General features: G+C 41.7%; 1 protein-coding gene across 1 annotated transcript in view; it reads left to right on the plus strand.

The window, feature by feature from the left end:
- Positions 1 to 12,670: 12,670 nt before the first annotated feature.
- AFG1L (AFG1 like ATPase) overlaps positions 12,671 to 16,750 on the plus strand; it is a 158,650-nt gene continuing 154,570 nt past the window's right edge. The window contains exon 1 of the mRNA XM_036902913.2: positions 12,671 to 13,002. Coding sequence (XP_036758808.2) covers positions 12,867 to 13,002 — 136 coding nt within the window. The 5' untranslated portion in view covers positions 12,671 to 12,866. The remainder of the gene's footprint in view (positions 13,003 to 16,750) is intronic.

Below are 16,750 nucleotides of genomic sequence, written 5' to 3' on the forward strand. Positions count from 1 at the left end.
ATTGAAGCTTATTAAATACTAAAGGGTAAGCCTCTTGTGTAATATAAACTGCAAATATTTTCCCCAACTTAACTTCTGGCTTTGCCAATGATGGCTTTACTATGTATTTTGTAATTTAATTTATGCAGTTGAATTAAATTTTTTATGGTTTCTGAGTTTTGAAACATTCTTAGAAAGCCCTTCTTTCTCTTAAAAAAAATTCCTTTTTTAAAGTGGTATATTTATACTTTTTAAATAATATCGGTCCATTTGGAACTTAATTTGGCATAAGTATAGATCTAAATTTTCCCCACTAGAGTACCTAGTTGTTCCAACACCATTTATTAAACAATTTTTAAAATCCATTTTTTACTCACTGATTTGAGATGGTGGTATTATTATACTTGAAGTCTCAGGAAAAATGTGTTTTTCATTCAGTCCTGTATATTTCAGTGACTGTATATGTTTTAATAAAAAATATATTGGTTTTCATTCCTGGATCCAGGCACCAAGCTCCTAAAACCAGGAAGGTGGGGACTTTTGCGCGCACCCCCTGCCTTGCAGGAAGCCGGCGGCAGCAGCCAGGACTGGAAGCCACGCGCATCCTTCCTCTCGCTCGCCTGTGCGTCTCTTCCCTTTGGCAGTTTCTGAGTTGTATCCTTTAAGACAAACCAGTAAGCATAAGTAAAGTGTTCTGAGTTCTGTGAGTTGGGTTATCAAACCTGAGAGAGAAGAGGTCATAGGAAGCCCCCAAACGTGTAGTTAGCTGGACATAAGTGGTAGCTTAGGAACCCCATTTGCAGCTGGGTCCGAAGTGCAGGGAGTCTTGTAGGACTGAGGCCTTCACCCATGGGGTCTTGTTCTGACTCCAGGTAGTTAGTGCGAGAATTGGCTTGACTTGGCCACCCGGTGGGCGTTGGACAGTCAGACAGAGATGACGTTTTCCATTCTCGTAGCACAGGAGCCAGTCTCTCCTCTTAGAAGGTAATTTCTCTGCTTCCCAGCCAGGGGACAGGTCAGCACGTGCTGCTCCTCAGACAGCCTGAGAGTCTGGAGTCTCTGGGAAGCTCCTACTTGAGCCAAACACATGTTCACCCTGATTTTCTGTGCATATTGTCATAGTTTTATTTAAAGAAGAGGCTGCATGTTGCTGGAGGCGAGCCCTGGAGGGAGCCGGGCCCGGCTCTGCACCCTGGTCAGCAAAGGAAGCCCTCCGGAAACTTGACTTTCACTCTCAGGAGGCTGGTTAGCCACCATCTACTGTGTTTTCTGCTTGCCCATTAAGGGGTCTTACTCCCCTCCCTGAGATCCTTTATCAAGTATTTTTTCCAAAACATACACAATTATAGGTATTGTTATTTTGTGTGTGTGACATAGTCTTTTGCATCTTCTTCATTGCTAAATCAGGCAGTGCCAGGCTGGTTGTATCAACTTCAGAACCACCCCCACTTGCTTTTTTCAAGTACTTCTCCACTAAGTATTCTTTTTTTCCAGTATCTTCTCCTTATTCTTTGTGGTAGGCAGGAGAATGTGCCTCTCAGGTCTCTAGGCTCAGGAAACGTAATTAACCTACGGCCTCAGCTGCTGTGCTCTGACCCAGTACCGCACTTGCCCGAAGGCCACGTTTCCCACAGGCTGCTCCCAGCCAGTGGTTGGCACATCGGCCAAGGGTGGAGGCCTGCCCAGGTATCAGGGCTATGAGGCCCTTTCTGGGACAGGAGGGATCATCCATAGGTGACACTGGATCCAGTGCCTGGGAGAGTCATTAGCAGCCATTCCCTGAGCCATTCCTTGAGACAGAAGGGCCCCTGACCTCAGAGGAAGGGATTTCAAACATCTAAGGCCAGGCAAGGTTAGCGCAGACCTGGATCAGGGCAGAAAGAAACAAGCCCCCAGCTGTGGGAGCACCGGGAACCAGGCCTTTGCATTCTTTCTCTCAGGAAAATAGACTGCCGGTTTCTGAGTGAAGTACCACCAGTGTGACCTAGAGCGGTGTTTCTCAGATATTAATGCGCACACACCTTGTATATGGGACCTTGGGAAAGCACAGATTCTCTCCAGGAATTCTAGGATGAGGCCTGACATTTCATTTCTAACAGGGTCCAGGTAATGCCCATGTACATGGGCCTCACCAAGCAAGGATCCAGAGAATCTCAGGAATGCCAGATATGCTGACTGATTGGTGGGGCAGGGGAAGGGTCCCATTCCAGAACCAAGGGCACCATGTGTTCTCTAACTGAACAGACGTGTCCCCCTTACGACTCTTAGACCATTCTGGCCATTCATGTGACAAGGATGTGCTGAGTCCTTACAATGAGCCAGGCCCTGAGCTGGGTGCTGGTGGGGGCGGGGCAAAGAGCATGGAGAAGAGGAAGGTGGTAAACAAAGTACAGGTTTTACTTGCAGGATCTTCCAGTCTGGTCACAGGGACATAAAAATGCACAAGCCATGTCAGTAGAGGATGAGAGCCATGCAGCCCAGTCTTGAGGATAGTAGTGGACTCCGGACGGAAACGACACAACCGAGGTCAGCAGTTTGTGTTCGGCAGGCCAAGGGCCTGTGCTTTGGGTGTACCTGTTCATGGGAGGTGCGTCCTCGACATAGAGATACACACAGACAGAGGAGCCCAGAGGAAGGAAAAACCGCAGCACAGCTAGAAGCTACAGATAAGGCCATGAAGGGTGTAACTCTGGGGAAAGGAAACCCTGGGACAAAATACCTGTAAAACTGAAATCAGTCAAAGGGAAAAATAAAGTTTATAACCCGTTTATTGCTTACAAACTGCAGTCGGGGGCCATTTCTCTTTCCTGCTCCAGCAGAAGCAAACCAGCCCTCCCCCTAACCTCTCAGGTTCAGAGAAGCCCTCAGTTGCCCAGGTAATTACCCGTTGACATGGAGATGAACTACCTTTATCCACCCCTAAGGAACACCTGTTGATATGCAGATCCACTAAAGCCAAGTGAGATATTCTGGAAATATCACAATTTTACCCACAAAGCATATTGCAGTTCAAGTTTATGGCACTGGATACTCTCGCAAGACATTCTAAAGGAAACTGCTAAATGGAAGTGATGTGATTTGATTTTTAGTTTAGAAAGATCACCCTGGCAGAAGTAAAATAGTACCAGTGGGAATGTAGAATAGTAAGTGGACTTGAGAAATATTTGCCCGTTTCTCTGGTTTGACACAAAGGTGATATTGCACAATTGGGGACTGCTCAGACTCAAAGTGTGCGATGATAGGATGGAGGAGGTGTCAGGATGCAGACAGCCCCACAAGGACTATGGGAAGGTGGGGAAGGGCCTGGCAAATCTCTGGGGATTGGTGTCAGTGTTCCAGTGAAGGGCCTTAGCAACCAGGGCATGCGCGCATTCCCAGGCATACTGGGTTTGATTATTAACTGTATTTGCAAATGAAGTAAGCGCTTCTAACTATTCATTTGGGAACACGTCCTCATAGGAAGTGTTTCGTCCAGAACCTATAGGTGGGATTTGGTAGAGAGCTCTACCAGGCCTGCTGGACCAAGTCTTGATCCACTAAGCTGTTTAATGTGCCCAAATCTGTAATTACCCTAACCTCAAGCATGGGCACATCACTACAATGGCTTCCACCCCATTACCCTACACACTCACACAGGTACCCACGCTATTTGTTTGTTGTCCTATTTACTATACCAAACTCAACATGTGGAAAATTAGCCTCATCTCCAAAATTGAGGATAACCCTGATATTTGCATCCTTTTTGCTGTAAATATTATCATTGTTTTTCTAATCACTTGGGCTTATGAGTCATCCTTTTTCTCTTCTTTTAGATGCACCCTTCACCCCCTGCCACATCTTCATTTTGGTTGATGTTAGACTGCAGCGATCAGCATATTGCCTGCCTTCCCTAATCTCTCCTACCCATTGTGCATAATATTAGCATGATTTACATGTTACCATTCTGATAGGTTCTTACATTATAAATATCTCTTGGCTACAATTTTGATTTTATATAAACATGTCTGACTTGAAGACAATACTGTGAACGAATCAGTTCCTTTTAGCCAGGGCTTGGCAAAGGAGATGGGCAAAGTCCTTAGTAGCTGTGTGACCCCAACAAAGTCACTTTGCCTGTCTGGTCCTCCATTTCTTCATGTGTAAAATAAGGACAATAACAGGACCTACCTTACGGGGGAGCAAGGAGCATTGAAAGAGTTAACACATATAAAACACTTAGAAGTGCCAGGCACATAGTAAGCCCTAAACTTCCAAGAATCTGTGTTGGAGTTAATAAGGAAATGGGTTTAACTAGAAAGAAACAGCATGGTTGGAAAAAAAGCATAGGATGAGGCCTTGAATGCCATAATCAAGAGTGACTGGTGGTTTGAGGTCAGGTTTTTGAGCAGAGCATATTGAATGAAGCTGCATTTAGATGAGTCTAGTAGTGGAAGGCCTGATGATGCTCTTGACCAGAAACCTGAGCTTAAATCTATTGACAAAACGTTTCAAAGTCTTGATTTATTTACTATTGTTTTAGATTCAAAACACTGGTTTTCACAGGGCATATGAGTCTAATGTAATGTCAGTTAATTAGGTCCCAAGTAAAACAGCTGCCATGGGAAGTTTGCATTACCATAGCTTGCATTTGAGAAAGTCAGAATTTTAAAAAAATGGTTAGTTCCAAAGTATATTTTTGATAAACCAGCTTGAATACTGCATTGTGGATAACAAGGTTAAATAAAGGTTCTAATAAGACAAACAGCGACAATTTAAATAAATCAGATGTTTTTGCCGAAGATTACTCTGTGATTTTCTCCAATTATTCATGACATTTCACCCATTCATATTGTGATCTGCTTTAATAGTGGAAGGAAAAAAAAAAAACCCTTGTCTCCTTGTTTATTCTTTGTTCTCAAGGAGATAAGCTGTTTATAAAGATACGTTATTTGTTATTTAAATCACTTTTACTGAAGTTGTTTATTTCCTTGTTTCAGTTTCTAAAAATATTGCAACAATTGTAATGCTTCTTAGAGATGTCTATTCAATTCAGAGTGATTTGTACTGAATTCTTTGCTAAATGGGCACAGGTGCTGATGAGTATAACATGGGAGAGTGAGTCAAACTAATAAATGCTAAAAAAAAGATAATGGGGATATACTTGTGTCAACTTTTGAAGTCTAATTAAAAGCATTTTAGACCTACAGTCTCAGATATTTGTAAAGGTCTACCTCTATACCTGCCACTTCATAATTTCATTATTACTATTTAGTAATAGTAATAATAATGAGGATAATAAATTAGATATTACCAAAACTAGAAGCAGAAAAATTGCATAATTTAAATCCAGAAATCTATTTCTTAGAAAATGCCCTTTACTCACTTTGCAGACTTTCAAGATCATAATTATTATATAAAAGTAATTACATTAAAAATTTGCCTGGTAGTATAGTATCAAATTAAAGCTGAAAAGTAGTACTTGTAAACAGAATTATGTATTTTCTTAGGTTCCTGAACAGCAAACACGGGAAATTATATCTCCTGCTTCTTTCTTTGCTATTTATAAAATTACCTCTAAAATAGATTTTGATGATTTGATACTAGAAAGCTACATAGTAGTATAGCATAGTTTGATATTACACATCTTGCCCTTCAGACTATAGACCTAAACTGTGGCCTATCCTACGTAATCAACAAGATTGAAGTATGAAATAAAGCCAAGTGGATCTGATATTTTAAGGGACAGTTGATTATTTCCAAGAACTGAAGCTTCAAAATCCAGCTGAGTTGATTTGGACTAAAGAAATGAAGCCTGGTACCATAAATTATAGAATGTATTCCTGCTGAGTAAGTCCTGGATACTGCAAACTCGGATCTGTGGATGCACATCTCTCTCCTTGAAGTTGATGAGAATTGCTTGACGTAAGTGAGATACATGCTGGGAAAATTGAGCCCTTATAATTGGTGTGTATAGACATTAGCGTCTCATGACACTTTTCCTTAACTGGTTCCTTCCTTAGTTTTCTCCAGTCTTGATTTTGGAAGATACTCAACTATGGAATGAACCCTTCTTGCATTAGCTCTGTCCTGTGACTAAAGGCATTCAGGTTTTATCATCTAACTCTAGAAAAAGAACTTCTGTTACCAGTAAAATTGGGTGAGTAAAACTTAACCTTGACTTAAAAGTTATCCAGGTAATCTCCTTGAGATGTCCATTTGAAAATAAACACCCAGTTGGATTCCTTTGAAGTCTAGGCCCAGTCGTGGTGAATTTGAGTGTAGTAGGCAGCTGATGCAAGTACTGACTGACACTTACAAACAAATGAGTCCACAGAATTTCATGATTGCATCTTTGAGTTTTAAAGATTGGCTGCATTTTTTAAAATTTTGGTATCATTAATCTACATTTACATGAGGAACATTATGTTTACTAGACTCCCCCCATCACCAAGTCCCCCGGACTGGCTGCATTTTAAGCCACCTTTAGTTCCTTTGAATAGCAGTCTACAGAACTGAAAAGCATTCAATCTCTTTGATTTATAGTATGTATTCCTACTACTATAACATTGCATCAAATCCAGCTAATCAACCAACACAACTAGATTGGTTATGATTCTTGCTGAGTGGCAACTGAAATTCTATGTAGCATGGTCTACTTTTTGTCTATACAGTTGTAAGTCCAGGGAAAGGAAATCCCGGGGCAAAATAACTCTAAAAACCGAAACCAGTCAAAGGGAGAAATAAAGTTTAAAACACATTTATTGCTTACAAACTGCAGTCCAGGGCCATCTCTCTCCTCTGCTCCAGAAGAAGCAAGCCAGCAAGCAAGCCAGCCCCTCTTCTTAAATGCTCAGGTTCAGACATGCCCTTGGTTGCCCAGGTAATTACCCATTGACATAGAGATGAACTTCTCTCCACCCTTGAGGATATGCAAATGCACTAAAGCCAGGGAGATACTCTGGAAATGTTACAATTTTACCCACAACAGTTGACCTTGAAGAATGTGGGTTTGAATTGTGCAGGTCCACTTGTATATGGATCTTTTTCAATAAATATATTGGCAGAGTTTTTGGAGGTTTGCAGTAGCTTGAAAAATCATTTTGTTTCTCTAGCTTACTTTATTGTGAGAATACAGCAATGATACATATGCAAAATATGTGTTGATCGACTGTTTTATGTTACTGGTAAGGCTTTTTGTCAACAGTAGGCTATTAGTAGTTAAGTTTTGGGGGAGTCAAAAGTTATATGCGTATTTTGAATTGCACTGGGATGGGAGTCAGCCCCTTAGTTTTACAAATGTGATTTAGGGGCTACTGAAGAAATATTTTGTTGAATAGATAAGCTTTCAGTCCTTGTTACCATTCTGTTCACTTCAAGAAGGCTAGTACTTGTGATGTTTGAGTAAGTCACTTACTTAATCTCCCAGGATCATTGAGTCTTAATATGCAATATGGCTGGTTTAAAATCAGAAGATCTTAAAGATCCCTTGAGGATCTAAAAGTAATTTGTCTTAATAAGTCTGGATATACAGCTACATGAAGTTTCTTTATTTTGTAATGATGAATACTGAATACATACACAGTATTCAATCAGTATTGTCCTGCAAATATTAAAATTCAATTACTAGTTTTAAAAATTATTTTTATTAATATGATTTTCCTAATTAAAAACAGGGATCAGAAAACACTTAGGTAATAAAAGTGAGGGTAGAGAGTGGGGAATGGGATCAATTTTCTAGTTTTTCCAAAATAATATATATGGGGGCTATGAAAACAAATGAGATACTTAGTAAATCACCCATGGCATGTTTTCTGGGTCTAAATCATTTGACTGATATGAAAAGATGGTAAGGTAGGTAGGGGTCAGATCTTGATTTTTTAAAGGTCCATGGAAAGGAATTGTATTTCATTCTGTAGAAAGTAGGAAAGCATTGTAAATTCAGAATCTGTGACAGGATGTGGTCATATAGGTCACATTTTTGGAAAGAAGCCTGACAGTAGGAGGGAGTGGAGGAGAAAGAGACAGAGCCAGTTAGAAGAAGACTTCATTAGTCTTAGGAAGAACATAAGACCCAATAATAGGGGATGGATTTAAGTCATAGCAAGATAATAGATTCAGTCATATGTGGTAAAAGATTGGATGTGAATGAATAATGAGGAAGAAAAATTAACTGAAGGTAGCTTTCAGATTACAAATTTGCATGTGCAGTTGGGGCAGGTTAGAACTGGTTGGGGGGTTGCAGCTATTTTAGTAAGACAGATGGCAGAGAGGGCATGTGAGAAATTATATAAGGAAATCTCCCCTCCAAAATTTGGTTTAGGAACATTAAAGGATGATATATGTATGTACAGATAAACACAGACATATTACCATGTGGTTCAAATTTAAAAAAAAATCCTGATAAAGGATATTTAAAACTGAAACACAAAATCAGTTATTTTTTAATCTGTTTTTGAAAATAAGTACAAAGAAACTAAAGATTTCAGCATTGGACTTGACTTCAAATATTTCTACTTTAGCTAGTCTCTACAGTTTAAACAATGTTTCAAGTGAAGGAACAAAAGGTAACTTGTTGGAAGGTTAGCAAATGTGACAAAATCTATACTTACATAAATCTGTATTACTGAGATACGTATATCTTGTTTAGAAGTTTCCATAGTTAATAAGGGACTTAAGCATATTTATTTACTTATTTACTTAGCTTGTTGACATTACATAACCTAATTTATATTTTTGGTTAAGTATCTTTAAATAAAAATGTTGGAATTTAGATATTTGACTGTCTGCACTTGACTATAAAAAAATGAGTTATGGTTTAAATCATTCTTTATGTATCTTCAAATGAACTATTTTTTTTCTTGTAGCTCTGGGTTCTTTGTTAAATTGGAAGAAACTAGTTAAGAGCAATCATGTGTAATGACAAATAAATGAATAAATAAATAAGTGGAAAATAAGGGCTCTTTGGTTGTATTCCAGTTACCTCTGTGATATTTTGATGGTATTTTTAAAAATAAATTTTAAAATGGGCTTAAAATATTAAAAGCATCACTGATTTCATGAAGCAGGTTGTCAGTAAAATTGGAGTATTTCCAGAATATCTCGCCTGGCTTTAGTACATCTGCATATCAACAGGTGTTCAGAGGTGGAAAGAAGCATGGCTTTAGTGCATTGGCATCATTCCTCAGGGTTGGAGAGAAGTTCATCTCCATATTAATGGGTAATTACCTGGGCAAGGAGGTTTATCTGTACCTGAGAGGTGAGGTGAGGTGAGGCGAGGGTCGGTTTTGCTTCTGCTGGAGCAGGAAAGAGAGAGGGCCCCCGGACTGCAATTTGTAAGCAATAAATGGGTTTTAAACTTAATTTCTCCCTTTGACTGATTTCGGTTTTTAGAGGTATTTTGCCCTGGGATTTCCTCTCGATGGACTTACACAGGTAGTTTGCTTTTTTGCAGAAAAAATGAGATGATAAATTTTGTATTTTTATTAAGACTACTTATTTAGTCATTCAACAAACATTTATTGAGTGTCTGCTAAGCTAGACACTATTCTAGGTTCTAGGGATACAGCAGTGAACAAAACAGACATAAATCCTTGCCCACATGCACCTTAAATTCTAGAAAGAGCAGTAAGATCAGGTTATAAGTAAATAAATTAGTAAAGTATGTATTATGCCGAATGATGGGAAGCGTTGTGGAGAAAATAAAGCTGGGAAGGAGGAAAAAGTACTGCTGAGTGAGACTGTAATTTTACGTAGGTAGTTAGGAAAGGCCTCACCTGAGAAGGGGTCCTCAGGAAGCAAGGGCATGAAGCACACCAAGTAGATGTCTTGGCGGACAGCATGACAGGCAGAAGGGACAGGGAATGCAAAAGTTTTGGGGTGGGAAGCAGGCTTGAGAGTTCCAAAAACAGAGAGAAAGCCAAGGTGGCATATGAGGAGATCAGAGAGCTACTTGGGGTCCAGTTCACGAGGCCTTGAAGGCTTCTTTAAAAATTGAGTGGTAAGGAGAGATACCAGTGTCTGTTAAACACAGAAATGGCATGATGCAGCTTAAAGTACAAATAAATAAATCTGGTTGCTGCGTGGAGAATAGACTGTAGGGGCATGAGTGGGAGCAGAGAGACCGTTTGGAAGGCAGGTGCAATAATCTGGGAGGGAAGTGACGGTGCCTTGGCCCAGGGTTGGTGGTGAAATGTGATGGGATCCTGCATACTTCTTAAGGTGGAGCCAACAAATTCACTGTAGGACTGGATGTAGGATGAGGGAGAAAGGATGACTCTCCTGTGATACATGGGCTGAGCGACTGGCAGGCCACTTGCCGTCTACTGAGATGGAAAAGGCTACAGATAGAATAGCAGTAGCGTGAGTCAGGTATTAGGGCCTCCTCTTCCCCTACGGGAAATGGTCCTAAGAACAGTAACTGCATTAGGAAATGGTGTCCTGGCTGTTTCCTGCCAATGGCCTATCCCACCTGCAGTCTGTCCCTGATGTCTGACCAAAAGGCGTCCTCTAAGGTGGCAACCTCATGAACTTAGGGTTGGAAAATTGTAGTGTACTAGAGCTGGAGAAAACTAAATATTCTGAATCATCCATATTTATTATGGAATATCATCTAATTTATTTAAATCCTGTTTGAAATTCTTTTTTCCTTTTTTTTTGGCTACTAATGGGTTTCATAAATTTGCTACTTGAAATGTTAAGGTTCAATAATAGCGCTTTGTTTTATTTTTATATTTCCCCCTACTTTTTTTCAAGCTTTAGAGTACACTTACAATTGCTGTAATTCTGGGATATCATGAATCCATGCTGTCCTAGGCTCCTTATTTTAGATTTTGACCTTACCCCTCTCAATTTCTATTTACAGGTTGTATTCGATTAACCTTTGCATATACATACTATTTCATTTAATTCTCACAAAACCTCTGTGAGATAGCTAGGACAGCAGCATCTTAATTTTATAGACAGGGAAAATAAAAAGAGAGAGGTTAAAGTAGCAACAAAATCAGAACCCATATGTATCTTGTAGCTCGTACTATAGTGTGTATTCCATTGACCATTTTCTTTCCCTTTTCCTTCCTTATTTTATTTGTCCTTCTCTGGATACTTTCAGTCTGGTTAGAATGCTAGATTAGATGCTAGAACTACTTGGCACTTTCTCTAGGGAAGTTTTTTAGTAAGGAGAAGATAATGCTTTCTGGTGTTCTGATTTACTTCTCGCTTTTCTGATAATGTTCAAATTTTCTTTTAGGGTTATTTTTGCTTTTTAAATTTGTTTTAGCAATGCAGAACAGTTGGAGCACAGGATTGATGTTTTAATGAAACAGTTAACAATGGCTGCTTAATTAGTCTTCTGGTCATAATGAATTCTCTGCAATACAACAAACGTAATCTAAATTATTTCCCCTCTTTCAGAAATGCTTACTTCACTTCCACTGTTGTTAAGCTATTGGAATCTCTAATACAAGGTAATTTTACTAAGGTAAGCAATTCTTTTCTCAGAGCAAACAAAGTAACTAGATCATCTCTGAACGTCTTGAGTGTGATAGATGTGCAAGTCAAGGAAGAAAGTCTGATTTTTTCCAAAGGTCTTTCACAAAGTGTCACACCAAAAATTAGAAACACTAAATGAACTAAACAAATAAACAAAAACATTCACTACAGCAGGAATAGTTTGTCATGTCAGATAATAGAATTAAAGATAGAAAACAAACAGTGTAAACTGACTTACTTTGAAAGATATAATCACAAAAAGTTTTCCATAACGGTTCGGGAGAGTTGGTAGGGAATTTTCCCAATTATTACACTATGCTCCGCTCTGCTTTTCCTGCTGCTTTGGAAACTTCTGTTGAGGGCCAACTGCCTAACTTCCTGGAACTCCTCCAGTACAGTCAGTTGTAGTTTAATTTTGACATAGCTGAAAGTTGGCTTTCTCCTTCCTGTAATCCAGGCTTTCCTGCCTGCCTGCCGGAGCTCGTTCTGTTCTCCATTCTTGGAAGGTCTTCGTCGTCTGTTAAAGGTAAACCGTGATTTCTCTGCCAAAGTGCTCTCCATGGATTCCACATCGCGCGGTGGAGTCTTCTCTGGCCTTTTAAAATCTCTCCTACTGTATTGCCGCCTCTTTGGGGCAGCAGTTTGTATTCTCAAAACACAGTGACTCAAAGAATTTTTGTTTAGTCAAATTTGGACAGGTCACTTAGGAATCCCCCTTGGATACACTATCCACTGGCCACTCCACGTTCTCATTGCCACCTCGGGGCATCGGCTTTCCCATGTCACTTACAAACACAGACACTTGAGTGTTTGCCAACTTGAAAATAATTTATGCTATTCAAATAAAAGCAAAAGTTGCAGGAGCACATTTCGGGTACTCTACCAAAGATGACTTGGGAGGCGAAAAAACTGGGGCTACCATTTAGGAATATATGTGACGACGTGACATCGATATTTTGTTAACATATGAGGGCCCATTGGGTCACCTACCATTTATTAGGCTTCGGAACCTCGGTCCGGTACGCTAGCCGACAAGGCTCAGGCGTGGTACCGCCTGCACGTCACCTCCTGCCCTAATTCCGCGAAAATATTTTGGGATTCTCGGCGGCCGGCGGTGGGAGGAGAACTGCCCCGCCCAGGGCGGCACGCCCCGCCCCCAGAGCGGCACGCCCCGCCCCTTACCCCCGCCCCCGCCGCGCTGCACGCTGGGACTCGCAGTCCCCGCCGGCCGCACCCGGAAGGACAGGAGGGCACCGGGGCCCGGCCCGCACCCTCGCGACTACAGGTCGCGTTCTCCCGCCGCCCCCTTCCGTCCTCTCGGGCGGAGCCCTCCCCCGAACACGGCTGGATTTGCTGTGCCACCGTCTTGCTTCTGGGTTTCAATAAAGTTTTCCTCTTCCTCCCCCTGTACGGAGCTCAACATGGCGGCCTCCTGGTCGCCCTTGGTTACCCTGCGCTCCGTGCACAGCCGGCTGAGAGGGAGATGTGCCGGGTGCGGGGCCTGGGCCGCTGCCGCCGCCCCTCCGGCCGCCGCCCCCGGAAGGCCCCTGTGGAGAGGTCAGTGACTGTGCCGTGAGCAGGCCGAGCCGGCTGCGCCCGACCAGGGAAGCCCCGCGTCAGCCTCTCGCTCCGTGTCCCCCGCTGCCCCTGGCGACCTGCTGTAGGGCCCGGGGCTCCTCGGGGGGAGCCTCAGCCTCTGTGCCCCCCGTTACAGCCTGCCCGCGAAGGGCGCGAGTGCCGGGGGAGCGGCCCCAGCGGGACTGCCGCTGTGCAGCTCAGAGGTTGCCCAGGGTCTGCCCCCTCTGGCCGTTCGGAGTTGAGAGCCGGTGAGCCCCGGTGTGGACGTGCCTGGCTTGAAGGGATGCAAGTGCGGGGCCAGGGCCTGGGGCCCGGGGCTTGCCCTTCCCAAGCTTCGGGACTGCTGACCCGGCACTGAGCCTGAAACCCGAGGTCTGACCCCTGCGGCCCCGCCCGCCCTTGGGATCCTGGGGACGCAGGGTGTCCCTCGTATTGAGGGATAGTCTCTGTGTCCTTCTGAGGTCACTAGAGGCCTGAGAGGGCCGTATTTCGTCACCGGGCTGGCCTCATTCATTCATTGGAATTATTACGTGTTCATGAATGAATGAACATAAATTTTGAGTAACCCAGCCCTTAGAAATGCTAATTTTACTGCTCTATTCATATACTCCCACTAAACTGCGGGCTACTGAAAGGCAAGGACCAGGTGTCATTGTTTCCTCAGCACTTGGCACAAAATTTGGTGCCTTGAAGTCATAACATACTACACACTGTTCAATTCCTTTCTTTTATTCATTTAGCATATTTTGGAGAGAATTCCCTATCAATATGTACAGAACTGCCTCATGTTCTAAGTAGTTAAAACAATTCCATTCTATGCATGTACCATGTGCCACAATTTATGAAAATTAAAATTTAAGGACTAGCATCATAATATACATCAGATTTATCGAATGCTTGTTCTGTGTCATGCAATATGCTAAGTGCCTTCTACATACAGTACTTAAGTGTCATTATCCTCATTTTGGAATGACGAATCCAAGGTTGCAGAATTATATGGCTAGTTAAATGGCAGAACTTGTGGGTTCAGATAAAGGCTGTATTTGTACTTATATCGGGCCCTACAGTCTATGCTGTTAACCTGTTCTCATACTGCCTCCTGTATTCAAAATTTAGCCAGTTTTGGGTGTGAAGATTTGATGAAAATGCAGTTAGGGAAGAAGATGGTCCCTCCCCCTCTTTAAATACAAGGAAACTTTAAGTTGAAATGTTATACAGTATTTAGAGTCTGATTTAATAATATTTTTTACATCCCTTTCTTGATTTTTTTTTGTTATTTACTGTTTACATTTATGTTTTCCTATTTTTTCATCTTTTCAAGCCTTCTCTTTACTGCAGCGTAATGTCAGGGAGGCCTTGGCTTTGTGTTAAACAAAAGGAAATAGATGAAGGAAAAGAATGAGGAGGAAGGAAGAGCATGTTCTTAACTTTAGTCTCATGCCTCATCTAAGCTTTAATGCCACCCTGGCTTGAAGACATTTTGGCAATGGGAACTATGATAATTTAGGGGCCCTAAAATTTTTTACATCTAAATCACTTACCTGGTTGCCTAACTTTCAATTTCTAGGGAAATACAACATTATGAATTCCATTTTGGGGTACCTGTATTTCCATTAGATTATTAAATTGTTGAAAGTGAATTTTGGTATCTTTTGTAATTTAAGTATTTGTGCTCAATTTTGCTTTCACAGCCTGTTTTCTTGTAGGTGGTCTAAGTGTATCTTCATTTAATGTAACAGTTATTCAATCTCCAAATAGTTAAGAGGAAGTATTTTATTAGAAATCAGAGTGGCCATGGTATGAGTGGAAAATGCCTCAAAATTACTATGTTCAACTGAAGCCTCGTATTAAGTGTGAGGGGGGAAAAGTGAATGAAATTCAGTCCCAGCCCTTGAGTAGCTCAATCTTGGAAGGGAGATGAAGTTATAATAGCTGACATTTAGCGAGCCCTTTCTGTATTCCAGGCGAACTACTAGCAGTTTCTTTCATAATTTAGTCTTCATAAAAACCCTATAAAATTACTGTTATCTCTGTTTTATAGATGAATAAACAGGCATGGCCACCCAACTGGGATTTGAACCTAGGTATTTTTGCTTCAGAACCACAAACTTAACCACTATTCTGCTAGCTTTTTAATATAACAAAGGACACTAATAACCCACCATCTAGGCCCATCTGAAGTATAGGACTTCAGAGTAGAAAGCAGCTCTGCTGGAAGAGGGGAGGGTTTTTTAGCAAAAGTGTAAAAGCAAGCTGTACAAGGCCCTGAGCAGCTTATGGTCCCTCAGGGAGAGCAGCTAGAGATGAAGCCAGGAAGGTGGCCTGTGATCTGTGAGTCTTGTATATACTGTGTGAAAATGTCTAGGCTCAGAGGGATGCTGTTGGAGGTTTCCTAAAAGAAGTGTCAGATCTGTTAGCATGATTTTTCTTCTTGCTGCCTGAAAAACATATCTGGACTTTTCAGATGGGGGAATATGGAAGCTGGGTGGTTAAGGAGGAAGTTGAAGTAGTTCAGGGGAGAGCAGTGTGGAACCTAAGTTACTGTTGTGGGGAAGATGGGGAGCAGGGCACCAGTGGATGGAATTCAGAGACAACTTGGGTGGAATCGGATAGGCTTTGGGGGAGCCAAGGAGAGACGGGAGTTAAGATGAGTCTGTTTCCTACTTTGGGTAGTTTGATGGCATCACCATCCATCAGTCAAGAGAAACCAAACGAACAAACATACACAAAGTAGAGCCAGAGGCATTTTAGGGGGAGATTACGTTTTGGACTTGTTAGATTTGCGGTGTTTGCTATGGCTCCAGGTGCGTAAGTGTTGCTGTGGGAAATACGGGGTCCAGCTTGAGGCGGTGAGAGCCCTGAGAATGGCAGAACTAGCCTGAGGTTATTTGTAGAGTCAGAAGGAGAGAAGGCTGAGAGAGTCCTTGAGGAAAACTGACGCTCTGTGAGCAGAAGAACCTGATCGCACTGGGGAGCAGTTAGAAAGGCCCTAGAAGGGCTAGGAGAGATGCCGAGGCGAGGAGTATTTCTAGGTTGCCTAAAACTGAAAATTAGCTCATCTGAAAATTCTGTTTTACTTAAGCTAGTCTCAGAAATTAAGTTTATTTCATAGGGGCAAGGTAGTATGAGTCATATCTTGTGATTTCTTGTTACTATAGTGTGTTGTATCTCCATGTTATATTTTTAGGTCTATTAAGTGATGACTCATGTTTACCTTTAGTTTCACAGTCTCTTTTACTACATGTACATAGGAGATCTCCATTAGGTATTACTGAGAAGAACTAGTCAGCCTCAGCCATATGAATTGGTGTAATTTATTGGTAGTACAGATTAGTGGTTAAAAAATGGGCTTTGGATTTTTTTCTTACCCAATTAGGTGAATACCCTTATGTGAAACTTCACGTTGTTTGGATTTCCATTAACATTTATTATTATATCAGCAAAAAATGTTCGTGCCTACTCCTGGGAATGATTAACTTCATGATAGTGGTTTCTTCCAATTAATTGTTTTTTAAGGCCTTGCGTAGGCCTGCCCTCCTGTAGACCTGGGGTGGTGGGAGGGGCAGATGCAATAGGGCCGGTCCCAGAGCGGAACTGATACCAAGGCAGAGGCCCAGCGGTGGGTTACTGGTCCACCGTAGAGGAGCCCTTCCTTATGCCTCAGAGCTTTGTCCTCTTTGTTTAAGCAAATGATGAATATTTAAATGGAGAATAACTATTATTTTGG

This window comes from Manis pentadactyla, chromosome 12 (genome assembly GCF_030020395.1).
Source record: "Manis pentadactyla isolate mManPen7 chromosome 12, mManPen7.hap1, whole genome shotgun sequence".
Classification (NCBI taxonomy): domain Eukaryota; kingdom Metazoa; phylum Chordata; class Mammalia; order Pholidota; family Manidae; genus Manis; species Manis pentadactyla.